General features: G+C 47.3%; 2 protein-coding genes and 1 long non-coding RNA gene across 6 annotated transcripts; 1 reads left to right on the forward strand and 2 right to left on the reverse strand.

Moving 5' to 3' along the window:
• Positions 1-2,079: 2,079 nt before the first annotated feature.
• LOC144701268 (ATP binding microtubule motor family protein) lies at positions 2,080-7,072 on the forward strand. 3 transcript variants are annotated; one of them, XR_013580975.1, is made up of 8 exons: positions 2,080-2,851; positions 2,937-3,210; positions 3,406-3,456; positions 3,541-3,999; positions 4,772-5,254; positions 5,382-5,470; positions 6,288-6,354; positions 6,681-7,072. XR_013580975.1 is itself a non-coding variant. In XM_078573034.1 (7 exons), exons 1-6 carry the CDS (start codon positions 2,217-2,219, stop codon positions 5,421-5,423), a joined length of 1,944 nt encoding a protein of 647 aa, XP_078429160.1. In that variant the 5' UTR covers positions 2,080-2,216; the 3' UTR covers positions 5,424-5,470; positions 6,288-6,664. The 3 variants fall into 3 exon arrangements, 2 of the variants coding, with proteins under 2 accessions (XP_078429160.1, XP_078429161.1); XM_078573034.1 differs by lacking the exon at positions 6,681-7,072 and having other exon boundaries at positions 6,288-6,664; XM_078573035.1 differs by lacking the exon at positions 6,681-7,072 and having other exon boundaries at positions 5,382-6,305.
• A 5,979-nt stretch (positions 7,073-13,051) lies between these two features.
• Positions 13,052-14,705, reverse strand: LOC144700438 (uncharacterized). 2 transcript variants are annotated; one of them, XR_013580767.1, is made up of 5 exons: positions 14,329-14,705; positions 14,012-14,095; positions 13,692-13,777; positions 13,398-13,483; positions 13,052-13,187 (listed from the first exon to the last, which is right to left on the reverse strand). It is a non-coding gene; the product is annotated as an uncharacterized LOC144700438 (long non-coding RNA). The 2 variants fall into 2 exon arrangements; XR_013580766.1 differs by lacking the exon at positions 14,012-14,095.
• Positions 14,706-19,292: 4,587 nt separating this feature from the next.
• Positions 19,293-20,523, reverse strand: LOC144701443 (uncharacterized). The gene is made up of 2 exons (XM_078573252.1): positions 20,171-20,523; positions 19,293-20,124 (listed from the first exon to the last, which is right to left on the reverse strand). Exons 1-2 carry the CDS (start codon positions 20,521-20,523, stop codon positions 19,293-19,295), a joined length of 1,185 nt encoding a protein of 394 aa, XP_078429378.1.
• Between the last annotated feature and the right edge of the window lie 7,376 nt (positions 20,524-27,899).

A 27,899-nucleotide genomic window follows, 5' to 3' on the forward strand; every position in this document is an offset into this window, starting at 1 on the left:
AGCTTCACCCTTGTCCCTTGTTCATCCCCCCAAAATTTCGTAAAAGTTCTCCTTCATTTGCACCTTGAAATTTCCTCTCAAACTCTCTAGCCCATCTGGTATGCCGCCATCGCTACCGCTCTCCTGCTCGCTGACGCTCCGCCGTCGCCGCCGCTGCTCACCCCCCAGCACCATTCCACTGCCGTCACTGCTGCTCAGTCACCGCCACCATTCCGCTGCCACTACCGCCGCTCAGCTGCCACCACCGTTCTGCTGTCACCAGCACCACCCCCCCCCTTTGTTGCCATCGCCACCATTCCGCGGCCACCACCGCTGCTCAGCTGCTGCCACCGTTCTGCTCCCGCCACTGCCGCCCCCGTCGCTCTGCCGCTGTTGCCGCCGTTGCTACACTAGTGATCTTCGTATCTAGTAAATTCTCTGTTTTTAGCATTTAAAAATTATTATAAAATCAGTAAAATCAAAAAATACTAGGAAAAAATATTTTATGCACTTATAAATACCAGAAAATTAGGGAAAATCCCAAAAATTCATATAATCAATTTTGAGTTATTTTAACATCTAAAAAATTTCAAAAAATTTATAACTCTCGTTTTTAATATTTCTAGTGGTTTTTAGTGTAATTAAATTCCATAAAAATATAAAAATATTTATTTTAGATTTTTATTTCTAATAAAAATAGGAAAATTAGTGTAAAATATTTTTAGTGTTTTTGTTTGTATTTCTGCTTTAATTTAAATCATAGTAAATTATATAAGTTAACTAAAAATCTCATAAATTTTACTTGTCAGTTTTAAAAACATTTTCTTGTTTCCAAGCTTGAGAAAAATCTGAAATTAATTTCCTGCCTCTCTGTGGAAGGACCCCTCACCCTATATTAATTATACAATATTTTAGTGGAAAATTTTCAAATACTGTTGGTTAAGTCTGAATCAAAACAACAATAAAAAAGAAGTATATAGTTAACTGTATAAATAAATATAACTTTATGCAGGAGATATATTTAAAAATAATAAAATATAACAATGCCTTGATTAGTTTTTTATGATCTTAAAGTTTCAGTTTTATGGTCTTAAAGTGCTCATGGATGAGCCACAAATATATTTATTTAAGGAATAGGAATAAGGGCTAAAAGTTTGATACTTTGATGTGAAATCTAAACCATTACAATAGGTAAATTAGGTAATAAAATATCAGTTTTTTATATAATCAGTTGATGATCTAATCTATTTTAAAATATGTACATAGTTGAGTCAAATAATAGTGTACAGAGCAGAAACAAATATCATAGACACTAAAACAAATGAAGATGTCAGTGAGTATTGATCTTATCACTAGTTATATTATCTAGAGTGACTAAGAAGACACTAAATATTGCTTTCATATATGAGTATAAGGATACTATTTCATGTATGCATGTGATCGTGTTCCGTTAAATGAAAACAAAAACTTTTGAAAATCTATTTCTCCATTAAATTGTTGATGCCTAAAAGATAACAATATATTTTTTTCTGTCAAGTACGCCTAGGAGACAAAGCTAGAAGGTGATTTATCTCGTCGTAAAAGAAGGTTAATTAAATTTTTCATTCGTTGTGTGTTGCCTTCATTCACTAGGCAAAAAGGCTAGTGCCTTTGACTGTTCATAGGGCTATAAAGTGACCAAGGCTCGGAGAAAAGGCAGTATCCAGGATAGGAATTGGACTCTCCTATTTCCCCAAACCAATATAAATTTGTCTCTCTATTTCTCTCATACATCATTCTATAGGCATCATAGTATGAAAACTTATAAGATAGTTTCCCATAACCTACTTCATACACAAAGTATGCTATAGTTTTTAATTACAGAACTCATCCCCTCAAATATTTTCCTACGAGCATACTTTATATCTAAATGTCCATAATGATGTCTCATAGTTATTGGGCCAAAATGCTGGTAGGTAGAAAATAGGCCCCACTCAGAAATATATTTCGAAAACACGAAAACTCGACCGTTAGGGGCACGAATAAGGTACCCGACCGTTGGCCCATAAATTTCAAATGATACTTCCTCCCCATAATCTAGACGTCCGCGTTCATTTGGACGGCTAGGATTCTACCTACTCTTCCATCGCAGATCTGGTCCGTCTTCGTCTTCCCAAATCTCCCTCGCTGTTCATCCTTTTTCAAAACCCTTTCCAAAACCCTTCTGAAATCTCCCGATTACTGCCGATCTTCCACCGATGCCGGTCGCCACCCGATCGCAGATCTCCGGCGGCCGCGATGAATCTACTCGTCGGCCCCATCCTTCTTCCCTGATGCGCAATCCGCACCACGATCTGAAGGAGAAGATGAAGGCGCTGACGCAGTTCTACGAGCAGCACCAACACCAGCTCGCCAGCGTCAGGAGCCTCTCTTCCCGATCGCACAACCTCGCAGAATCAGACGAGAAGAAGAGAGCTAGATGCGATGGCGAAGAGGACAGTGATCTGATAATCAAGAAGAAGCATCACGATCCGCTCGGATCCAAGGAAAATGTGGAAGAATTTCGATTTACGATGTCCTGCCCGAGGAAGGAGCTCCCGCAGTCGGAGCCTAGGGTTTTGAGGCCGAGGAGGACGAGCGCTGGCCTGGACGCAATCTCCGAGCTCCCTGGAAGCCGGATAATGGTGTACGTCAGGCTGAGGCCGATGGCGAGGAAGGAGAAGGAAGCAGGCTCCCGAAGCTGCGTGAAGATCGTCAATCGGCAAGAAATTTACCTCACGGAGTTCGCATCCGACGCCGATTACCTCCGTCTGAAGCGACTCCGAGGCCGGCATTTCAGCTTCGACGCTTCCTTCCCGGAATCTACCTCCCAGCAAGAGGTCTACGCCACCACGTAAGCCGCCGATCTTCTAGGGTTCTTGTACTTCCCCAAATTCTTGAATTTCTTTGGGTTTTCGGGATTGGGATCGGAATTGAAGGGCGGCGGAGCTGGTGGATGGAGTTCTGCAAGGGAGGAACGGGTCGGTGTTCTGCTATGGCGCGACAGGGGCGGGGAAGACGTACACGATGCTGGGCACGACGGAGAACCCCGGAGTGATGGTTCTCGCCATTAAAGAGCTGTTTTGGAAGATCCGGCAGCGGAGCAGCGACGGCAATCACGTCGTTCATCTCTCGTATTTGGAGGTCTACAACGAGACTGTTCGCGATCTCCTCTCCCCCGGCCGACCTCTCGTCCTCCGAGAAGACAAGCAGGTTCGCACTTCGCTCTTTCGATCGAACCCAATTCCGATTTCGAGAATAATCTTCATCGACATTGTTAAAAAAAAAAGACATTTTTCATCTAGATTGTTTGAAAAAAACAAATTTCTTCGAGATTTCTTACCTGGGTCGACCGATCGAGTCTTCCTTCCCCGCCAATGATCTCCATCGTCTTCGACCTCTGGCCAGGGGATAATCGCTGCGGGACTGACCCAGTACAGAGCCTACTCCACTGACGAAGTGAGAACCCCGCACCGCCGTCCGATCAGAATCAGTCTTTTTCTCCGTCCGTAAAACAAGATCTGAGCCGTCGGATTCATGCAGGTGATGGCCTTGCTGCAACAAGGAAACCGGAACAGAACCACGGAGCCGACGAGAGCAAACGAGACCTCCTCCCGATCCCACGCAATTCTTCAAGTCGTGGCCGAGTTCAAGGAGAAGCTCGTGAACGGCGGGATAGCCGTCGGATCAGGGAAGCTCTCTCTGATCGATCTCGCCGGATCGGAGCGTGCTCTCGCAACCGATCAAAGAAGTCTCAGATCTCTCGAAGGCGCGAACATCAACCGATCGCTTCTTGCGTTGAGCAGCTGCATCAACGCCTTAGTGGAAGGGAAGAAACACATACCTTATCGCAACTCCAAGCTTACACAGTTGCTCAAAGACTCGCTTGGCGGCGCCTGCAACACAGTCATGATCGCCAACATCAGCCCGAGTAATCTCGCCTTCGGCGAGACTCAGAACACGCTTCATTGGGCCGACCGCGCGAAGCAGATCAAGACCAAGGTCCGATAATTGTTTAAATATGAAAAGTAGCGTTTTTGCTATCAGACTATAACCTTTAGCACCGTTGGTAAACTCTTACCTACTCTGCCAAAGGGTATAGCTTGCCTGCAGACCCAGTTTTGCCTACAAGTAGGGAACGTCCACGTCACGTCCACGTCACAGTGATGGCGTCACCGTCACTGGTGACGTGAGAAAACCCTTTTTAAACTCTTTGAAAACCCTTTTCAGAAAACCATTTTCCCTTCTCTCTCTCTACCTGGCTTTCTCTTTCCCTATGCGCCTCCCTCTCTCTCTGTTGGTCTCTCTACCTCACTCTGTCGTTCTCTCTCTCTCTAACTCTATCTCTTTCTATATCTCTCTCCCACAAACTCTCTCTCTCTCCCTGTTTATGGCTTGTCCGCTCAATCTCATCAACCACAACGCCAAGATCTTGCAAACATTTTTTAAATGTTTTAGAAATAACGTCACAACCATCATCCGTGATGGCCGTATTGTGTCAGCATCACCAACCCTGAAAGCCGTCACCGTCGCATCATCCATCATGTTTCTGTCATAGTGACAAGTGATGAGAGGGATGACGACTGACGTCACAGAACCCTTACTACAAGTTAAGTGACTACCACTGTGCCAAAAGCTATAGCTTCTTAAATAGTATTAAACCCTGGTGCCAGGTTCAAATCCCAGAAGCAACACACTGAAATGCATGCTTGAATCTAAAACTTACCTCTGTGCTAAAAGCTTTAGCTGATACAGAGATTGCGACTTTGAACAGGTGATGGAAGAGGAAGTGGCGGCGGCGAGGGAGACGGAGATGGACCAGGCGAAGCTGGTTTTGGAGCTGCAGAAGGAGAACAACGATCTTAGGCAGCAGCTGGCAAAGGAGAAGCAGAGAGAAAAACGCTCACTGGTAGCTGGCTGCTTATGCACGCCGGAGTCGAAGAAGAGAGCCGTTGAGGAGCTTCAGCAGAGAGTGAGAACTCTTGAAGCGGAGGTTGAGAGGTTGAGGAAGATGAAGCAGAAGGACGAGCTCACATCTGCGAGGAGAGTGGTCACACGTGCGAGTTTGCGTAAGGTGGAGAGACCCGTTGCGGCCGAGTTGAAGAGCCCGAGTCACCGATTCGTGTCGCCGTCGGTGAAGAAGCGGAGCTTTTGGGATATCGCAGCCGCTGGTAGTCCGTCTGTTGTATCTGTGAACGCTAGGAAGACGAAGGCCCACGTCGGAGCTGTTGAGGCAACGCCGTCGTTGTTGCTCCAGGTGAGTCTGAAGAGTGAAAATTTTAATTTGTGTGGGCAGTTTTTATTTGCGAAGCAGACTGCTTGTTCATGTTTGGGGTTGTTGGTCGTCATGGATCCTCATCTTCTTCAATGATCATGTGATCCAGCCCGGGTTCTCTCGTCACAGACTCAACAGTGTGAAGAGATAACGGATGATGGACCATGTATCGACCCATGCTCTCTTCCTGGCTTCACGGTACTCAATCTCTCTCTCTCTCTCTCTCTCTCTCTCTCTCTCTCTCTCTCTCTCTCTCTCTCTCTCTCTCTCTCTCTCTCTCTCTCTCTCTCTCTCTCTCTCTCTCTCTCTCTCTCTCTCTCTCTCTCTCTCTCTCTCTCTCTCTCTCTCTCTCTCTCTCTCTCTCTCTCTCTCACTCTCTCACTCTCTCACTCTCTCTCTCTCTCTCTCTGTGTTTGTGTCTCCTGTTTCATTCTCCCTCTCTTGTCTCATTCTCTCTCGTTATCTCTCTGTATGTGTCTCCTGTTTCATTCTCCCTCTCTTGTCTCATTCTCTCTCGTTATCTCTCTGTATGTGTCTCCTGTTTCATTCTCCCTCTCTTGACTCTCTGTATGTGCCTCCTGTTTCATTCTCCCTCTCTTGTCTCTCTGTATGTGTCTCCTGTTTCATTCTCCCTCTCTTGTCTCTCTGTATGTGTCTCCTGTTTCATTCTCCCTCTCTTGTCTCTCTGTATGTGTCTCCTGTTTCATTCTCCCTCTCTTGTCTCATTATCGCATGTTTCTCACTCTTTATCTCTGTTCTGTCTTATTCTCTCTCTTTCTCTATCTTTCTGTCTCATTATCTCTCTTTTCTCTCTCTCCTCTCTCATTCTTTCCCTCCTCTTTCTCTTCTCTCTCTCCGTCTTTCTTTCTCTCTCCATCTCTCGCGTTCTTCTCTCTCATTCTTTCCCTCTCCCTCGTCCTCTCTCTCTCTAGGTCTTTATCTTTCTTGATGTTCTCTGTATATCTCTCTCTCCGCAGATTTATTGACCCAATTCATGTTGGTTGTGATATTACAGTGTAATGGTTCTATTAAAGCTTAAAGTGAGAAGAAAGGAGTGCTTGTTCCTCAGTGTCCTGCCGCAGGTAGTTTTTCACTTTGTTTGACCATATAAAAGGATATTATATGGTTGATGAAGAGGAATATGCACTTGGTTGTCCCATAGAAGTGTAACTCCTACATGCGGAAATGCGCCAAGCCTATGTGCAGGAGCATTAAAGCTGTATTCAAATGAGCATATAGCATAAAAAATTTATCCACATCCTGATGGTTGTCTAGCAGCCAAGAAGGTGACTACTGATACAATAAACTCAGGAATAATCATAATAACATTTGTATACATAGGGCAGACTTTCTTTCATCATGTAGTAACATTCCTGCATTGTTGACGCATTCAAATTCATGCATGCAGCTTATCACTTCGAAGGATATATGTTGTTTAGATGATTGAAGTAGTATACATATTTCTTGATACAAGGTGAGTAAATTCCTTCCATGCATCAATTCACATATCATGTAAGCTTTCCTATTTTTTATGAATTAATCATGATTATGACAATGAATATGATCTAAACATGATTAGTATAAAACGATGATTGTTAAATAGAAAGAAAAATGAGAAAGAAATGTTGTGGCCTCCAAGGAGCTACCACCTCGCTTGCTGCAACCGTAGCCTTGTAGAAGAGAAACACTACACGCACAGTCGCAGCCCGATTGCTAAGGGCCATAATTATAGCCAGAGGTGATAGACCTACACGATACACATGAACCATGAACCACAAAAGGTATACAAGATCAGTTCCCATGCACACAGTCGCGAGAAGTTCTTTCTTTTAAGTTCAAATGTTATAAGAATTTGAAACTTCTGTACCATTGATGGACTTTAATTAATTTGATATGGGATTGATCACTAGAGCTTTCATAATGGTTTGGGTTGAGGCCTGATAGATATAACAGGTTTTCATGAGGCCCACAGGCCATTGCGAGAATAGGCCACAGAAAAGGCCAATCTGGCCTTTCATTGACCCAACGCAAAGCCCATATTGGAATGGGCATTTCTTATAGTCAACGTTTTCATCTTGATTGTTGATCTTCTTGATGAAGATGAAATGGTCAAATTCAAATTATGTACTTAAATATCTCTCTCACTCACTTAAAGGTGACAAATCAGCGACCGGTGCACACGTAGACCAATGATGAATTATTAATTGGAGATCAGAGCTGACGCGGACATGCTGATTAGGAGAGGACGACCAGAACTTAAGAGGGTCGAGAGAGATGATTTAATCATAGTCGTTGAACCCTTCAATACACAAATAAAACAGTTGTGGGGAAAGATGGCCTCTCTTACCCCTTGTCGCTATCCTCATCGCCGATGATTAACTTCTGGTGACGCAAAGGTGAGTCTCCAACTAATCATCATCAAAAAGATGGGGGGAGTGGTCCCATATTGGCGAGGGAGCTTCTTTGAATAGTTCTGACGTAGAAAACCCAATTTTGCCGATTAGGAATTTAATCTTTCTCACTGTTGTTTAAAATCAATCAAAGAACAAGATAACGGAGAGTAAAACTCCGTAAGATCCTTTTGTTCCTCCTCTTTTAAACTCTCGGTCCGATTGGTGACAACTCTTTGACCTGATCTAAGGTCACAAAGTAGGCGGCATTCTTGCATAACCCCTACGTGCTAATCATGAGGAGATGTTCCTGTACTGCGACTCAGAGAAGGGGATTGAATCCTTAAGCTTGAACACAGCATGCATCATGGGTGGTAACACCCAATCGTGATCTTTAAAACTAATCCCCGTTACTTGCTCATGCTCATCGACACATAAGCGCAATGGATCAGGCAGGCCACGTGCCCAGGCCACTAAGGACGCGCTCGCACGTGTACGTTTTGCGATGCACATGTTATAGCGCAGGCTGGGTGGTAGAGGCGCAGCCGTTGCACGTGGGGACTACGCAAGCGCTTTGCACCGCGCGAGCTACGGGTGAAAGTTGCTCGTCCTACCTGTTCGGGGTGCATGGTGGCAGGCATTCTGCCAAGAGACTAAGGCATTGGCGTAGAGAGTGTCGAAACAACTACAGGGCGCGTGGTGCCCTTGTGGGTAGTGCTATATTGCATGCTGCTAAAGCTTAGGGTGTCGAGCATAGTGGCAAAAATACGGACCAAGCCTAGAGGTGTTAGTGCGGATGCTTGTGGCATATGGAGCGTTAAGGTTAAGACGGACTAGTGATTGTGCTGAGTGCCATGACCCATAGGCGCGCGGCGCCTGGCCGTGGGGAAAGCTTCTAAGGGCAGTGCCGGTAGGGCGGCCATAGGCTGTGGGCTTCAAGGCATAGGAGGGCCAGTTCCCAAGCACATGTTGTGACTCATCTTGTTTCTTTGGTATTATGCGCGGTCTTCCCCCGTGTAATAGCTATGACCAACGGTGTAACCTCATTCCTCATAATACAACGACCCAATTAATGCATGTGGCCTAGCCTTACCTTCTTTCCTTAACCTACAAGAAATCTAAAGCTTTCTCAAGAGACTTTTTCTGATAAGCCAAGGCTCCTCAGTGTCTCTGCCAAGCGTAGAGGCTGGCACGCGTTCGATCTGAGCATTGTACGTAGTTTTGGATTTTACCGTGTGACACTTGAAGAGAGAAGAAAGGAGTCAGGAAATCTATAAAAGTACATAGGATTCTCCTTGAGGAAGACTAGGTTGATGGAACATCCGAAGTAGTTGGCGACCCCAAAATAACATAGAATTCATGTAAGTCAATGATAACTCAAAATTTGGGTGGTTAACCTAAAGGATGTGTAATTTTGGGAGTTATGCAATAAAATTTATAATTAATTCTAATTCACTTATTACTGATGTAAATTGGTGAGTAAAATGTAAATTTACAATTAACTGTAGGCCAATATTTTGACATTTTTAAACCTAAAACATACTTTAAAAATATCAAATATCATCCAGAAAATTCTCTAAAATTGAATATTAAATATCTCTTTATCTATAACTCCTTTTTGGATGAATTTTTCTCCAAATTAATTATTCTTAAATATACTATCCATTTAAATCATTATAAACATCAAAATATACTGAATTTAGTGCAAGAATAATTATCTAGTGGACACATATTTTTTTGTAAAAGTTACATAAAACTCATGATACCATGCATAAAATTAGCTTAATTATGCTCTAAAATGCATCAATTAAACATGAATTTTCATGCTGATTTGGATGTTGTCAGACACCATATACGAAAAAGTAATATTTGAAATTTTGTAAGATTTGACAGAAAATTATGAGATTAATACCAAAGCACAAATTTTCACATCTTATGTGGAAATCTTTTTTATGTGCATTTCATCAAATGATTGGTTTGCTTTCTCCTCCAAGAAAGTTTTATTCATTTATTTTAGAATATTTCAGACCCAATTAAAATCTCTAAAAAGTACCTAACAACCATAAATCGTTACAAGTCTTATATATTTATTTATTGATTATTAGTAAACAAAACTGGTTTGTGTGTTGCATGAAAAACATCATAAAAGTACTCTCATTTACTTGGCATTTCCGTGAACACCTTACACTCATGGTCTAGTGAAAATATGATTCAGTAGTTTCTACTGTAATTTGACTTCAAAAACATGAACACAAATTATCTTAATTATCTAATCTACATTTATTCTCATGATACAACTTTCCATTTCTGAATAAAATCTCTCGAGTAAAATTTATCTAAAAAGCTTATATAAACTCTCTCTTTCCCTTAGTGATCAAGGACAGCGCCGCGGATGCGGGTCGACGGTGTAGTGTTGACAGGTTGTGGTTGTCCGTTGATGGGGATTTTCTGATAACTGTTGAATATTCCATGAGTGAAATTTTGAATTGTTGTTGAGTGATCGTTGATTTGTCCTTCAGTTGACCGTTGAATGGTTCAGTGAATGGGGTGGATCCAGATTGGGAGTGAATACCCCGAGAGAGAAAGAATTCATATGAAGAGAAGAGAGGGAGAATGGAGTAAAGAAAAATAAATGATAGAAGGAGATTGTGATAGAGAGAGATATTGAGAGGTTAACAAATCAGAGAGAGCGAGAGAGATGGCAAGCGAGAATGTAGCAGAGAGAGAGAGAGATGGTGAGAGAGAATGCAGCAGAGAGAGATGGCCAGAGAGAACACAACAGAGAGAGAGAGAGAGAGATTTCTAGGGAGAATGCAGGAGAGAGATAGATTGTAGAAGAGAGAAAGAGAGAGATACAGATGAGATTGAGACTGGGAGCTATAAGTAGAAAGAACACGTTTGAGAGAGAGATTGGGAGAAGGAAATCACTTTTGAGAAAGTGGGGGAGAGCGAACGCGTGATAGAGAGAGAGGGAAAACATGTTTGATAGAGACCCCGCAAGAGAAAGAGAGCACACAACATAGAGAGAGAGAGAGAGAGAAAAAAAAAAAAAAAGAGAAAGAGAGTATGATTGAGATTGATAGGGCGTTTGAATGAGAGAGAGAACTAACAGACAGATAATTGAGAGAGGGAACGGAGAAAGAGAGAGCACTACTAGGAGAGAGAGGGTCCTATGGAAATATAAAATTATGGAGAGAGTGATGTAACATGACTGCCGGGATCGGACAGCTCGTGTTACAACACACGATATATGATAAATGAACGGGATGAGTGTATGGAATGCAATGTGTCGGAAAAATCCAATGAGAAATGACGAGGCAATTGCTGACCAGTATGGCGATCAACTAAAAATTTGGGAGCGAACCATTCATGACCAGACTCCCAATGATTTAATGGGATCAACTAGATGAACTATGAAGCAAGGGACACCAAGTGTCCAGAGGCGTCCACATCCTCTTTTTCTAGAAGACCTAGTTGTTGATGGGGGACCATCTCGCCAATGGCACCAAAGGACGCCAGCAGCCACTTCAAGCTGCTCGTGTTGACGTCCGTGACCCGACCTTCAAGTACATGGCCTAACGACGGGTCATGATAATTTTATTTCATGTCTTTTCATGTCTTTTATTTTCATGTCTTTTCATGTCTTTTCATTGTATTTTCATGTCTTTTATTTTCATTTCGAATTGTGGATTGGCCTTCGTGTTTGGCCTTGTCCATCATGTGTGTTTTCCTTCACATTCATTATGGGAAGGCCTCTCATCACGAGACGGTTTCTTCCCATTCAGTCCAATTGAGCATACCCCCTACACTATATAAAGGGAGGCATGCCCATGGAAGGCCCTTGGAGTTGATTGAAATTTGAAAATGTTTTCACAATTGGCTCCCGCGCCCCCCCCCCCCCCCCCTCCTTGGAATTTTACCAATATTTTACAGTAGATTGTGGGCTTGCTCATAACGTCGCTTCTATGTCCACGTTGAGGATAGCCCGTGGAGGAACCGTCATCATCACCCACCGTAGCCATTCATTGTGTTCTCGATCAAGAACCTGGTTCTTGATCATGTTACCGTCCAAGAAAGCACCAAGAACTTCAAATTCTTGGATCATCCTTGGATCTGCCGTGGCCGCCTTCGTCTCCGACAATATTGTCATTGCCATCAGCATCATTCTTGCCAACAACCATTCCTGCACCTTTTCTTGTACACTTGTGTGCGTACACTGCACAATCTTGATCACCATCCTGCGCTATTGTTGCCGCTCCGCGCAACAATCCGCATTATGCTGCATCATCTGCTCCTGCGTGTGTGCGTCACCGGCCGCACCCACGTGCTGATTGTCATGCCCGCGCGCGCTCCCTACCGCAAGTGTGCATGCTGCCTGCCGCGCCTGCTTGCGTTGTCTGTCGCACCCTCGCGCGCATTGTCTAACGCACCTGTGTGCGCTCCCCGCCGAGCCCACGCGCGCTGTTCGTCGCGTCCACGCGGGCATTCGTCTGCCCGTGCCTGTGCGAGCACTGCATGTCTGCGCTCGCACGTGCATTCGTGTGCCTATGCATGTGCACGCGCCACCTGTCCACGCCCATGCATGCAGACCCTGTTGCGCCTACGTGTTGCCAGCCACACCAGTGCACCCACACCAGTGGCTGCCCTTGGTGCTCCTACCAGGTCGCACCTCCAAGATTGCTGACACCACTGATCACACCTGCATTGCTTCTATCTCCGTGAGTCGGCTCCTCTGTATGGAGCTTCTTATGTTCTACCACGGACGTCGGGCCTAGCCCACACAGGTTCTATCGTTCCCCTTCGTTCGCAGTTAAAATTACTTCCTTCATTGCTGTTGAAGTGTGTTTCCCTTGCCTCCGAATTCATTTGCGTTGTGATAGGATTAGCCACCCAAAATTGATAGCGTTAGGTTAATTCTTTGTGATACGGATAGACCTTATCGGTAGAGGTTTGGGCGCTACCGTGTATTAACAAATACCTCTCATTACTTAATCGTCCAGTTGGTCCAAAGGGATTGATGGCGCAGAGCAGCCAGAGTCCCAAGAGGCATCTTCAGAGACGCCGTCCTCATCATCAGCACCACTGCAGGTTCACGTTCAATCTGACTGGCATGCCAAGGCGACCATGAAGGCGCCCGGATTCAAGTACTTCGGGTGAAAAGCGCGTTGCATTTTTTCAAGTTTCTTAGTATCATCTGGTTTTCTCATGTTCGTGGTTTCGTCCGTGTTTTCTTAGTGTGTGCGCCCCGTCTATTAGTTCTGTTTTGTGATGGGGGAGGGAACCTTGCCCATTTGGACCTTCCCCCTACCCCTCATGCCCTTCCTCTTTTTTTTATTTTATTTTACTAGTGGGGCCCGCTCGCAATGCTCGCTTGGGGTGAAGATGGAGGTGTTAAAAAGCGGGGATGTTCTCATTCTGAGGGATAAAAATTCCACATTTAGCTTCTCAATCTTACCACACAGATCTCAAGATTGTAGATAGTGATGGAGAAGAAAATTCCAGATCGAAGAATATATCCCTCTGATCTGTCAAAAAATTCCAAAATTATTTATATGATTTAAGACTAATTTTCAGTATTATTCTTCAACTTCAAAGGGTACCAATGAAAGTGATAAAAACTTAAATTTATGTATACGGAATAAAGTGAAACGTGATATTTATTGAGAGTAAAAGAAAGCATGAAAAAATTCAAACCCGAACGTAATATATCCAGTTGTTGAGAGAGATAGTCTTACTCTATCACAGCCTATTGGAGATGACAGTGTAAAAATAGTCAGATCTGCGAATCTATCCCACAGATTGAAGAATATATCCCTCCAATCTGTCAAAAAATTCCAAAATTATTTATGTGATTTAAGAATAATTTTCAGTATTATTCTTCAACTTCAAAGGGTACCAATGAAAGTGATAAAAACTTAAATTTATGTATACGGAATAAAGTGAAACGTGATATTTATTGAGTAAAAGAAAGCATGAAAAAATTCAAACCCGAACATAATATATCCAGTAGTTGAGAGAGATAGTCTTACTCTATCGCAGCCTATTGGAGATGACAGTGTAAAAATAGTCAGATCTGCGAATCTATCCCGCAGATTGAAGAATATATCCCTCCGATCTGTCAAAAAAATCCAAAATTATTTATATGATTTAAGAATAATTTTCAGTATTATTCTTCAACTTCACAGGGTACCAATGAACGTGATAAAAATTTAAATTTGTGTATACGGAATAAAGTGAAACGTGATATTTATCGAGAGTAAAAGAAACCATGAAAAAAGGAAAATTCCAACATAATGTTATCGTATGTTTTTCCTATGATAGAATAAAACGAATTAAGTGCTCAAATTACCCTCAAAATTGATGAGCAACAACCCCTAAGATCATTGGTACCCTAGAAGAGGGAGGAGAATGACTCCGGATGATCATTGGTACCCTGTTTCACGTGATGGCGTCGTATTTTTGTGAAATAGAGGAAGAAATTCGTAAAAGGGGATGAAAAAATATGTAGAGAGAAAGATCGTGACAGCGTGATTAGGAGAATAATATATACGAAGAGAGAGATGGTGAGAGAAATAGAGAGAGATGGTTAGAGCGAGACTAAGAGAAAGAAGATGGATAGAAATAGATAGAGCGCAAGAGCAAAATGGAGAGGGAAAAGAAACGTACCGGCACAATGTTGGCGTCGCTGCTCCCGCGGCCGATTTTACATAAGAAAAAAGCGCTTTACCTCTCTCGTGATCTGGATCTCCTCCGGTGGAGAGAAGAGAGAGCAAGAGGGGGTGGGAGGGAGCAAGAGGTGAGAGATAAAGAGGGGGAGAAGGGGCGAGACAGAGAGAAAGAGCCAGAGAGGGAGACAACGGGAGAGAGAGATAGAAAGGGGGAGCGACGAAGGAAGAGAGAGAGCGTGAGAGGGAGAGATAGAGCGCGAGAGGGACAGAGTGAAAGAGAGAATGAGAGAGCGGAAGAGCAAGAGAAAGAAATGGACAGAGCGAGAATGAGAGCGTGAGTGAGAAAGAGACAGAGGGGGAAAGAGAGCGAGAGAAAAAGAGAGAGAGACTATTGGGGAGAGAGCGAGGGATAGGGAAAGGAGAGAGTCAGCGGGAAAGGGAGACGGAGAGGAGAGGGCGAGGGAAGGGAGAGGGAGAGAGGGAATGAGAGCGAGAGGAGAGAGAAAGAGGAGAGGGAGAGATCGATAGAGACAAAGCGAGAGGGAGAGAGGTTGAGAGTGAGGGAGAGGGAGACAGAGCGCGAATGAGAGCATGAGAGAGAAAGAGACAGAGGGGGGGAGAGAGCGAGAGAAAAAGAGAGAGAGACTATTGGAGAGAGAGAGCGAGAGGGATAGGGAGAGAGTGAGCGGGAGAGGGAGAGGGAGAGAGTCAGAGGGAAAGGGAGACGGAGAGGGAGAGGGCGAATCAAACTCTCTCACTCTCCCTCTCTTCTCTCTCTCCAACTCTTCTCAGCCAATCAGAGGCCAGAAGGGTACACGAATTTGCTTTATAGTTATAGAGATAGAGATAGAGATTTTGTAATGGGGGGTCCATTCTATAAGGGCCCCCTTAATGGATCTCGTTCTCCCCTCACCCCCCCTCTCTCATTGTCCAGCTAGGGGCCCATTTACTTCCCCGTTATTAAGGGAAAGAATGGGTGCCATAGCATTTAGACTTGCGTTTTTGTATTGAATCGTTTTTTGAGAAGGCGCAGGTCTCACCCCTCACTAAGAAGAAGAAGAAGAAGAAGGAAGAAGCTGAAGAGGGGGATAGCGTGGTGAGAAGGAAGCCCAAAGTGAAGAAGAAGGAGCACAGATTCCCCCATGTTTGCCCCCCCTCTCTTCTTTCCCTCGACGGACCGATCTTCCCCTTTCAGTGTGGTGCAAACAATCGGCGCCGGAATAACTCGACTTCGATACTACCAATCAGTACAGACAAATTCGCGCCTGCAGCCGTCAACTACCGATTGCATGGCATATTTGTCCGTGACTAGAGCTGATGAGTGATTCCCCTACCGCGCCCTGGTTCACGCCGATGCTCAGAAATTATTCCGGCCGTCTTGGTCGTGGAATCAACTGACCGGGAACCCCCCTTGGTCGAGAACTCAGCTGACCGAGAAATGTTTGGTCTTGAATTCTCTTGATCGCGAACCCGTCTTGGTCGTGAACTCTGCTGACCAGGAAATCCATTTTGGTCATGAATGTCAGAACTGCGCCGGAGAGACGACGATCTCCTAGACGTTGTCGGCGTGATCACCACAGCAACCCAGGGGACAGCAGGATCAAAAAGGGAAATAACTCGTTGAAGAGGTAAAAAACTTCTTCTCTTTAAACAAGAGAATAAAGTCCCTATTTATAGGGAAAAACTCAAAGGAGAGAGGGAGAGAGAGAAAACAGTTACTGGCCACGTTTGGCCAGTAATTCACGTTCGGCAGTTATGCAGAACTTTCTGCATAACCGCAGAACATGCTCTAACGTGGGCCACGTTAGAGCAGTTCCTGCACGACCACTGGACGTGGTCATGCAAGGCTCATTCTCACATTCTCCTCCTGAGCCTTGCTGTGTTCACCGCGGACATCAACGAGGCCAATCTTGCTGCGAAACTCATGGAACTTGTTCTTCCCAAGTGGCTTTGTCAGAATGTCACCCAACTGTTCTTCACTTCTGATGAACTCCACGTTGATCTGGCCCTTTTCTGCGGATTCTCGGACAAGGTGATACTTGACTTCGATGTGCTTGCTATGTCCATGGAGAACTGGATTCTTGATCAACGCAATGGTAGACTTGTTGTCCACCCTTAGCTTTGGTATGCATGGTGCTGAGCCGTGCACCTCTACTAGTACCCGAGCGAGCCACACTGCCTGACAGGTAGCATTGGCGGCCGCAATGTACTCTGCCTCACAGCTAGACTGGGCCACCACCTTCTGCTTCATAGACTGCCAAGTAATTGGGCTGTTGCCCAAGAAGAAGATAACTCCAGTCGTGCTCTTCCAAGCATCAACGTCACCAGCGAAGTCACTATCGCTAAAGCCTGTCAGTCGGATCTGCTCCTTCTTTCTTCCGTACCAGAGACCCCAGTTCATGGTTCCCGCTACATACCGGAGAATCTGCTTCACAGCGGCCATGTGATCCTTTCGTGGCTCCTCCAGAAAGCGACTCACATAGCCAACAGCAAACGCCAGGTCTGGACGAGTATTCACCAAATACCTGAGACTACCCACGATGCTTCTGTACGTTGTTGCATCCACCAGCGGCTCTGTGCTTCTCTTGCTCAACTTCAGGCGGGTTACCATCGGCACTTGACAGGAATTGCACCCCGTCATGCCGCTCTTCTCGAGAATCTTGGCGGCATAGGCTCCTTGACTGATCAAGACGCCCTCCATGCCCTGCTTGACCTCAATGCCGAGGTAGTAGCGGAGCAGGCCAAGGTCGCTCATCTTGTATGCTCGAGCCATCTCCACCTTGAACTGCCTGATGTCGTCGCAGTTGGTGCCGGTTATCACTAAGTCGTCGACGTACACCCCGACCACCAGCTGGGCAGTCCCGTTCTGCCTGGTGTAGATGGCGTGCTCTGAGGGACTCTTTCTGAATCTAAACGACAACAATGTGTCATCCAGCTTCAAATTCCAAGCCCTAGGCGCTTGATGCAAGCCATAGAGAGCCTTCTTCAGCTTGAACACCTTGTGCTCGTTGCCTTTGCTGATGAAACCGGTTGGCTGCTCCACGTACACCTCCTCCTTGAGATCACCATTCAGGAATGCCGACTTGACATCCATGTGGTGCACCTCCCACCCCTCGTGTGCTGCGAGAGCAATGAGAAGGCGCACCGTGTCCAGCCGTGCCACAGGTGAGAACACCTCATCATAGTCGATCCCTTGACGTTGAACATAGCCCTTTGCCACCAGTCGTGCCTTGTACTTCGCCACGGCTCCACTTTCATCCCGCTTTACTTTGTACACCCACTTCAAACTGATTGCCCGTCGCCCATGAGGGAGATCGACCAGGGACCACGTGCTGTTTTCCTCGATCGACGCCATCTCCTCCTCCATAGCCTTCCTCCAGCTTGGGTGGCTATGTGCTTCAGTAAAGGATAGAGGCTCATCGGGACTTACAACATGGAGCTCCTCTGCGAGTAACGCCCGCAACGCGAGCCCAGGCGGCGAGGCTGGCCTGATGACATCATCGATCTTGCGGAAACGGAGTGGTGCATCTTCATCATGATCCGTATCCAGGTCATCAATGCAAACACTAGGCGGAGTGGCAAACTCCACCTCTTCTCCACCATCTTCATTAAGCACTTCTCCTCCACCGGAATGCATAGACGGTGGCGAGATTGGCTCTAGTCCCTGCGCATCATCATTAAATACTTCGATGGCGCTACCAGCCTCAAGAGACGTCTGGTTCCCGATCGCATACTCCAATGCAAAAATGTTGTGGTGGCCGCCCGCATCTCCTTGCTTCGCACCATTGCCCCAGTCCCACTGGGCATTTTCGTCAAACACTACGTCCCGTGTCACATGGACACGGCTCGTGGTGGGGTCGTAGACACGATAGGCCTTTGACCCACGTTCGTAGCCAATGAAAATCATCTTGCGGCCGCGGTCCTCCAGCTTCTTGAGATGCGGCGTTGTGTCCCGGACATAAGTGATGCATCCGAACACTCTCATATGGTGCACCGCCGGCTTCTTCCCGTGCCACGCCTCAAACGGCGTCATGCCGTCCACGCTCTTCGTTGGGCACCGGTTGAGGATGTACACAGCAGTAGCCACAGCCTCACCCCATAGCCAGCCCGGTAGCCCTTTCGCCTTGAGCATGCTCCTCGCGGTTGCCATCACCGTACCATTCCTGCGCTCGACGACGCCATTCTGCTGCGGGCTGTATGGCGCGGTGTATTGACGATAAATACCTTCTTCTGTGCAGTACTCTGCGAACTCATGTGAGGTGAATTCGCCGCCTCGATCGGTACGGAGTGCACCCATCTTCAATCCAGACTCGCCTTCCGCCCGAGCCTTGATCTCTTTGATGGCCTCCGCGGCACGGTCCTTTGAAGGCAGCATGGTGACCCACATATACCGGCTTCGATCGTCTACGAGCAATAGGAAAAACTTGCTACCGCTTGGTGTTGCCGGTACTAACGGTCCACAGAGATCGCCGTGTACTAGTTCCAGAATGCGTCGTGCCCGGTACTCTCCCTGCACAGGAAACGGTGACCGCTTTTGCTTGCCAACAAGACACGCCTCACACAGTTTGTCCACCTAACCAACTTCTGGCAAGCCACGCACTAGCTCCTCTTTAGACATCTTCTTCAATGCGGCCATATTGACATGGCCGAGGCGCGCGTGCCATCTCCAAGCTTCATCGACTCCCTGTGCTGCTAAGCATACTGGTCGAACCAGTTTGACTTGAAGGATGTACAGTCGATTTGCTCCACGCATCACCTTCGCAAGGAGCCTTCCACCTGGCTCATGAACCGTCATCATACCTTTCTCGATGTTGACTCGGTACTTGGCTTCATCGAGTTGACCGACGCTAATGATGCTCGTCGTCAATCGAGGAATGAAGTACACCCTGCTGAAGGACCGGTGCTCGCCGCTTTACACTGGAACACTATCGCCCCCGCCCTTCGATCCGTGCCACTGAATCATCACCAAACGCATGTCCCAAGCACCGTCGTGTCTAGCTCGGTGAAGGCCATGCGGGAACCTGACATGTGGTTCGTGGCACCTGTGTCCATGACCCATACCTCCTCGTCGCACTTCTCCTCCTCTCCAAGGTGGGCGAACACCTTTTCTTCGTGGAGATGGATCTGGGGGCCTGGTTTCTTCTCCTCTTTGGCGGCCCCTTTCTTGACGAGGACCCCTTTCGCTCCCGGCGGTGGTGGGCTTGCACCCCGGAGCCGACTTTCTGCCGACAAAGTCATAGCAGAAATTTGAGGAGTGGAGGTTGGTGGCAATACCGTCGATATGACCGGCTTTGACTCCACGAGAAGGAGCGAGGCCTCCTCCTCATGCTGGACGACGTGGGCCTGCTCCTTCTTAGGCTTTGAGCGGCACTCGCGGGCCCAGTGGCCCATCTTCCCACATCTCCTACATTCATCGCCGCTGGGTCGGCCTGACGACGAGCTCTTGTCGCTGCCACGACCGCGCCCTCGCCCGCGTCTACCACGGTGCGCCGCGGTGCTACTCCCACCAGCCGGCTTGTTGTCGGCATCACGCTTCCGACGCCGCAGGTCCCACTCCTCCTCAGTCAGGTACAACTTGCCATCGTGGTGCATCGCCGACGGCGGTTCCTCGAAAGCATCTTCTGCAGCCTTCAGTCGACCCGTCAGATCCGCAACGGTGAGTGTCGACACATCAAGCAGCGTCGTGATCGCGACCACGACCTGCCTGAAACGCTGGGGAACACTACGAATAATCTTCTCCACCACTTGCGTCTCTCCGACCTTGTCGCCAAGGGTGGTGAGGGTCGACGCCATGCTGTTGAGACGCAATGCGAGTCCTCAATGGACTCTCCTCCTTAAACGCTGTCGAGTCGAACTGTCGTCGCAAGTTCTGCGCCGACGTCTTCTTGACGCGGTCATCGCCGATCCGCATGGTGGCGATAGCGTCCCAGGCCTCCTTCGCCGTCTCCTTGCTCGTAATCATCGGCCACATCTCTGGCGGCACGGCACTGCAGAGCACGTCGAGTGCCTGCATTTCTTCATGGGGTTCCGCACCCCCATTCTCAATGATTGTCCAAAGCATACGCGCCTTGAGTTTGACTTTCATGAGAAGTGCCCAGTCGGAGTAGTTGGTCTTGGTGAGCATTGGAAACCCAGTCCCGACGCTCACCTCACGAATCACCCTTTCGACTCTCCCGTTCTTGCCTCCTGCCATCGTGACGATTGCGCGTTCTCGATGCCAACGACTTTAACGTTGCCGCGACCGAGATTCTGCCCGCAACCCGCTCTGATACCAAATGTCAGAACTGCGCCGGAGAGACGACGATCTCCTAGACGTTGTCGGCGTGATCACCACAGCAACCCAGGGGACAGCAGGATCAAAAAGGGAAATAACTCGTTGAAGAGGTAAAAAACTTCTTCTCTTTAAACAAGAGAATAAAGTCCCTATTTATAGGGGAAAACTCAAAGGAGAGAGGGAGAGAGAGAAAACAGTTACTGGCCACGTTTGGCCAGTAATTCACGTTCGGCAGTTATGCAGAACTTTCTGCATAACCGCAGAACATGCTCTAACGTGGCCCACGTTAGAGCAGTTCCCGCACGATCACTGGACGTGGTCATGCAAGGCTCATTCTCACAATGAACTCCTTGACCGAGAACACCCCTTCTGACCCACGACGCTGAAGTGACGACCCCGCTCGCACGCCGGGTCAAACGGTGGACTCGTGAGGGCACCTCTGGCTTGGTCCACCACTCAGCTTTGGACCTCACCACCGGTATCCTACGACAGAAGCCCCATCCCGCACGGCCTGCCGGTGTTGTGAGTAGCACAAGGTATTTTGTCGGCGACGATGCCAAGTGCCGCCAACGGTGACCCCTTCTACTGCCGGTTGAGAGTTTGACTCACCCCGAGTTGAAGCTCCTCCGCAGCAGCACCGGCCGACCGTCAATCACTTACCCGGAGTAGCAGAGTCAGCTGGGCTGCTACTCATGCTAGTCGGCCCTTTGACGCACTGCACTTTTGCTACCTCCTCCTCAATCCTCCTCATGACTGTTGGCTCCAGCCCGAGGGCTGTCGAATCACGCCGCTCCCTTCTCCGACACCTCCCACTTTTAGACTCAACCCGTGACTGCACCAGGACGCAGTTCAACGCAGAGATTCATCGACGAGCGAAGGCCGACGAGGTACACCATCTTCTCGCTTGCCCGTTACATTATCTTCTGCAGTATTATTTTGATTGCCTCCACCACGCGGGTTAGATATAGGTGAGAGAGGAAGGTTGAGCACAAACTACGACACTTGAGTGTCAGATCAGTACGGGCCGAGCCTGCTCGTCACGTGCGGGTCCCTATAGATTGATTCCATTCGGCGCTGTAGTCGCCTTCGTTCCCTTTGACGAGGCTTGAGTGGCCACCGTCATCGTCACCCGGTGACCCCATCTAAGCTCGGAGCTCGGTACTTCCCACGAGTTGGGGGCCTGCAAGTACAACATGTAGGATGCACTCGCATTGCATCGTAGTTACATATACCCGTTAGGATTTATCCGTCCGTCAAACGACGACGCTGTCGACATCTGACACCCCTATCTAGGTACCAAGCCATTGTCCTCGGTACCGACCGGACGACGTCCTCAATGACGTCTGGCATCAGGGATATTGAACAGTCTGATTTAGATTAATCAAACTCCGCCACTTTAGTTGACCACCTGAATTTGTCAATGTTGCTGAGTATTAATTCATTTGATTTCACGTGATCACTTAACTGTCATTCTTGCATCCTTGACTGAATTCTCACTTCCCTTGTGTTGTAACATGTGTCAATCGGTCCCCGGCCGTACCCTATTACATCAGTTGTATCACAAGGTAATCCTACAACTCGACAGAGGTGGCTAATTTACACCAAATAATATCTAAGGTAGAGGAGCGTGTAGCAGATGACGTCACTGAAAGAAGTAATAATACTACAAATCTAAAGAGGGGGAACGATGGTATTTGATTGGTCGAGAACCAGAAGTCTGTGACGAGGAGTCCTTTCACGGGAGAAGATGGAGGTCGTGAGCGGTTGCAAGCGTGGGGGGGCGATAGGCGTGGGCGTAGTCCCATGCCCGCAGATGACGACAGGCGTGGGCGTGGTCACGCGCGCGAGTCGATGGTTGGACAGTGACAGCAGCGGCGGTGCTGTGTACGGGCATGTGGGCTAGCGTGAAGATGTGCTGGGTGCGTGGGCGCGGGCACGCGGGGGCGCAAGAGGTTGCATGTGTAGATACACACGGGACGAGAAAGCAGGTGTGTAGGCAGGACACACAAGTGTTGGTCGATAAGCGCGGGCGGCAATGGAGACGGTGGTGGTGCTGGTTGTGCTGAGGACAGGACTAGGGTGACACAAAGATGGTCCACGGAATGGCATTCTTGGACAAAGCTTCAAGAACTCTTCAAGAAATGGCTCTAACTGCCCAAGAAATGTCGTAGATGGCGGGCGTTGCAGTTCTTTCACAAAAATGCGGCTCAACATGGTGAAGTTGGCAATGCTATGACGTGTGGATATCCACAATCTACTCTTGAAAATGGTAAAAATAACTCCAAACGGGAGAAGGCGGGAGGCTAGATGAAAAAATCTCTTTCAAATTTCAATGAAATAGAAGGATTCCTTGGGCATGCCATCCCTTTATATGGAGGAGGGAGGATGCCCAAGTTGACTGAAAAATAGGGAAAACCTTCTCATGATGAGGTTACCACTGATATGTACATCAAACAAAAATAAGAGAAGATAGCAATGGATGAGGCCCATAAACGGTGGCCCATCCAAATTGTTCGGGAAAACCAGAACACAAGAAAATAAAGGTCCTAACTCAGAGCCGTTTGCTATGTCGAGTACTTGAAGCCGGGGTTGCGGACGTCAGCTCGAGCTGCACAGCGAGGTTGTTGGAGACCCGAAGCTGGATTAGTGAGATGGTCCTCCATCAAAGAGGGAAATAGATTGCGTGATAGAAAAGTTTGGGATCTTATAGATCCATAAAGGGGAAGAAAAATTGGGCAGAGTGGGGGAAGAAGGTGGTGGTGGTTGCGACTCCAACGGCATTGATCCTCCACGAACATGAACCTGGATCATTTGAGTCGCGGTGGTAGGTGGTTTGTCATGCAATCTCCACCACTTGGACAGTTTTACAAACACCTATTGAGGTCTTTGAGTTTTATCACTTGGGGTTTTATTTTAAGTTGTGTTTGCTAATCTTTCTTCCCCTAGTTACCTCTATAGATTCCACATAACTATCTTCAGAGATACCCTCCTATCTAGAATTTAAACAAATATAATAGTATAAATCTATTAGCATTATTATTGTAGAATCTTATATCCCTATCTTTTAAATCAGTGACTAATTCTACCTTCAAGAGCCCATCCCTGAGGAGATAACTTCACACTCTAAGATACATCATAGAGTTTGAGTAAACATTCACACATCATTTGATCAAAGATAGTATCAACGATGTTAACACATATAAACTTGATTTATCAATTGTAGATGAATGAAAGAATACAGGTATGGAGTTTAAGTGTAGCTAGATAGATCTTGATTATTGACCAAAAATTAAGGAGATCATGTCCAAGTGGAACAAAAAGCTTTATGCCTGAAATGCATTCCATTCTCGCTTATTTGTTTCCTCCAGCTAGACTAATTTTCTTTGATATTTTTTTCTTGTAGTTTTTCAGGGCGTGAGTCGTCTTGTGCTAATCGGGGATTTGTATAGACTTATAGGGTCCAACATGACATCGCAATATTTTTTCAGTCATAAGAGCCCAACCTAATCAAGATTCAATGGTCCTACATATTGATTTGGCCAATTTATCTTTCTAGGCCCATTGGGCATAGAGCTCCTGAATGAGCCATCCCAATTAAATTATCATCTGGGTCCTTCATCCTTATATGTATTTATTAATAAACATTATACTATTAGCATAAAATATCCTCTTATTGTGAAGATAATTACAGTTTGTCCTAAATATGTTATTCCAACAATATCAACAAATTAGAACATCTAAAAATTTAGACAGTGCAATCAATGATAGAATGCATTTCAAAATTCAATAGTGATGTAATAAAGGGCATTTGAAATGTGAAATGATCCTAACCCATAGTAAAATGGTGCCTTCCCTTTTTTCATCCGACTAACTGCATTTTTTGGAGAAATATTTATCTTTAAGTTTAAGGGGAATTTGGAATATATTATGCTTTTAAAATTCAAGGATTATTCTTTATGGAATGTCTAAAATAAGATTTAATACCATCAGGACCCTAAATTTTCCAAGTAAAAGTAAGCAAGCACAATGAAACAATCAAACGTCTTGATTTTATTTTCAATCTATGATAAACTACTTTTAAAAACTCATATATTGGATAGAGATGGAGGAAGTAAAAAGTTATATTCAAATGGTTCTTATCAATAACGCTTATATATAGTCTTCTAATTGTTTAGATATGATTATTTGCTATCTCTATATTTGGTTGGTGGGCTTATCACACCACATGGGATCCATATCATTCTGATTTATAAGTGGAATGTGCAGCTTATATTATTAACATTCCAGTTGGATATTGATGGGGGACGATCAAGACTACATCAACACGGGAGGAGTTGAACCGCGCCGCGCTGCTCGAGCTGACGTTCGTAATCCCAGCTTCAAGTATCCGGCATAGTTTTTACTCGTAAGTATTGCGCTTTATTACTTTCTATTTTAATTTCCTCAAATGATTAGGATTAGGCCACTATATTTTAGGCCTCCTCCATTTTTTCTTTCATCTCGTTGTAATGTGCATTCAAGGGGAATATCATCTCGCGACGGTTTGCCCCCGTTGTTGGCGACTTGGGCATTCTCCCTCCATATATAGAGGGATGGTATGTCCAACGACGCCTTAGGTTGTCTTTTGAAAATTAAATAGTTTCTTTGAGTTTCTCGTTTTCCTATTCTATAGAGTAGTGTGGTTATCTAGATCTAGATCAAAGGAGATCATGGGCCCTTGTTGGACGAGCCAGATTCACAACATCTGATGCAGGACGTCGTCAAGGACGTTGTTCGGTCAACACCGAATATGATGATTCGGTGCCGATAAATGATGATGCTATGAAACATCGACGGTGTCATCGTCCGACGGATCAAAACCCTTACGGGTGGATGTAACTACGATGTGGTGAATGTCCTACGTGTTGTACGTGCAGGCTTCGACTCGAGGGAGGTGCCAAACTCCAAGCTTGGACAGGGTCACCGGGTGACGATGACGGTGGCCTCTCGAACCTCGTCAGAGTGATGAGGACGTCTACGGCCGGACGGACTCTGTTCGTAGGGCTCGCATGTAACGAACATACTCATCCATACCGGAAGACACTCGACTATGTTGTAGTTTTCTCTCAATTCTTCTTCTCTCACCTACCTAGCCCGAGCGCAGTGGAGTCAAGATGAAAATATACTGCAAGAGATAAATAAACGAGCAACGGGAGAGGACGGCGTACCTCATCAGTGGTGGCTCGTAGTGCAGTGTCGTCGACGGTCAACGGTGATTTCGGAACGGGTGGGGCGGGGAGTTGCCGGAGAGATCACGGCTCAACTGGTGGTTCGGCGCAGGAGCGATCTAAGGGGAGGAAGAAGCGGGAGGACGTGCGGCGCTCGGGGCGATGAGGGGCGGCACCCCGGAGGCGACGTTCATCGAGGCGTCGCAGGTCGGCGACGCTCGGCAGAGGTGCAGAGCGCGGCAATAGTGGCCGGCGGCGGTGCCCAGTGCAGGGGCAGCGCAGGGTGCAGCGGTGTCTGGCGACACTATGGCGCATGCGGCACTCGGCGGCGTTGCGGATGGCAGGTGGCTGTGCTGCGGCTGGCAACCTTGGGGCGTCGGTCACGAAGGCGGCGGAACGAGCAGGGCTGATCCGACAGCCTCGGGGAACGGTGGTGATCTCCGGATGGTGGCGGTGACGGCCTCAGGGAGTCCCGATGGCGGTTCTGGACGGCACAGGGCAACGACCAGGAGCGGGAGGGCCGACGGAGGGGACTCGATGGCCCATTCGGGGTTCAGGCTGCGGCGCGAAGGTCGGATCGTCGACCAGCGGCTCTGGCAGTGGAGCAATCGGCCTCAGGCGTCTGTATAAGGCCGTGGGGGCCAAGATCCCAAGGGCCTCGATGGTGACCGATAACCTTTGGGTAGCACGTCGGCGATTGCTCCACTGCTAAGAATGTCTGACGAGCGCAGACAAGCGGGGGCCAGTGACGGGAGGGTGTCTGACGACCGCGGCTCAAGCCGACGGCGGTGACGGTCTCCCAGAGCGCAGCTTCGGCCTTGGGGCAGCCCGGTGTGCCTGCGGCGGCTGCTGCCTAGGGCTTCGACGGTGAGCTCCATCGAACGGAGCCCTAGATCGGGCGCGCGAGCGGGACGGAATGGGCGTGAACCTGACCCCATTCCGTTCCACCCATTCTCTCTCCTTTCTTCTCTTTCTTTATTTTTCTTCCTTTTCTCCCATTTTTTTTATTTTCTAAATGGTGAGACCAAGATAGACTAAAAACCAACTTTTCTCTTCTTGGTCCAATTTTCTTAGGGCGCCCGCCCCCCTCTTCCTTTATAAAGGGGAGAGATCTGGGCCCCCTAAATGGGTCAACGAAAGGGGAGATTGGGTCCATTAAGGGGGCCCTTATAAATTGGGCCCCCATTACAAGACAAAGGGGAAATTAAAGAAATAAAAAAAAGGAAAAAGGAGAAATAAGGGAAAAGGGGGCAAAGGAAGGCCCCTCCCCCTTGATGATAAACGATGGACGGACGAAACACGTCGCGAACGCGACTAAAATACGACGGCGAGAACGGGAAAATGAAACACCAAACACGAGAAATGGTGATAAAAACAGAACGCAATAATTGAGCAATTTCACGCTACCTTCGACGACCGCGTCGGGTGGCGCGGACGACGTCGTCGATGATCCTTGATGGCGCGCGCCATCAATCCTCCCCAGGTCGGAAGAACTCGGCTCCGTCGAGTTAGGGTAGCTGGCGGCGGCGTCCGTGGTGATCGAGACTTCCGCACCTGCACATAAGAGCCTTCGCAGTACCATGTTCCCTACATCATTAATTACCACAAGTAGTATACGATCGACTGACTCGTGCCAGTCGGGCGAGTACACCGGGGATGTGGTCGCGGCAAACTCGCTCACATCAAAGGGGTTTAGAAAGGCGAGGGTGGAGGGGAGAGAAGGGGCTCGGTATGGGGTCGGGCCCACCACATTAGACGAGTAGCTGGTCCCCCACATAGGAGGGACTTTGGTGACGTAGGCGTATCCGCCCACTCATCGGGGGGTCGAGAACGGGGTGGCACTATGAACAGGTAGTGTTATGACCGGCCCGGGAGAATAGCTCTTGGACCAAATTCTCACTGACACTTGGTTTCCCACGTCGGTCACTCGGAGTCGGCTCTGCGAGTCAGTAGCCTGCTTGTACTGTGCATGCCTGTATGATGACCTAGCATGTTGCTCATGATGCAACGACAAAACATGCTGAGCAAATGCATAATGAGGGACTACTATAGGTGCTAGGGTTTGAAGTCGTTGAGGGACTTGGCCGT

The sequence above is a fragment of the Wolffia australiana genome, chromosome 3, assembly GCF_029677425.1.
Source record: "Wolffia australiana isolate 7733 chromosome 3, ASM2967742v1".
In the NCBI taxonomy this organism is placed as follows: Eukaryota; Viridiplantae; Streptophyta; class Magnoliopsida; order Alismatales; family Araceae; genus Wolffia; species Wolffia australiana.

Excerpts from the sequence above, each read along its gene's own strand:
- LOC144701443 (XM_078573252.1), bottom strand. The coding sequence starts at position 20,523 with ATGGCAGGAGGCAAGAACGGGAGAGTCGAAAGGGTGATTCGTGAGGTG. Across the intron at positions 20,125-20,170 it reads CGACAGTTCGACTCGACAGC|CATGGCGTCGACCCTCACCA; the intron begins GTTTAAGGAGGA and ends GCGTCTCAACAG.
- LOC144701268 (XM_078573034.1), top strand. The coding sequence starts at position 2,217 with ATGCCGGTCGCCACCCGATCGCAGATCTCCGGCGGCCGCGATGAATCT. Across the intron at positions 2,852-2,936 it reads CAAGAGGTCTACGCCACCAC|GGCGGCGGAGCTGGTGGATG; the intron begins GTAAGCCGCCGA and ends TCGGAATTGAAG. Across the intron at positions 4,000-4,771 it reads CGAAGCAGATCAAGACCAAG|GTGATGGAAGAGGAAGTGGC; the intron begins GTCCGATAATTG and ends GACTTTGAACAG.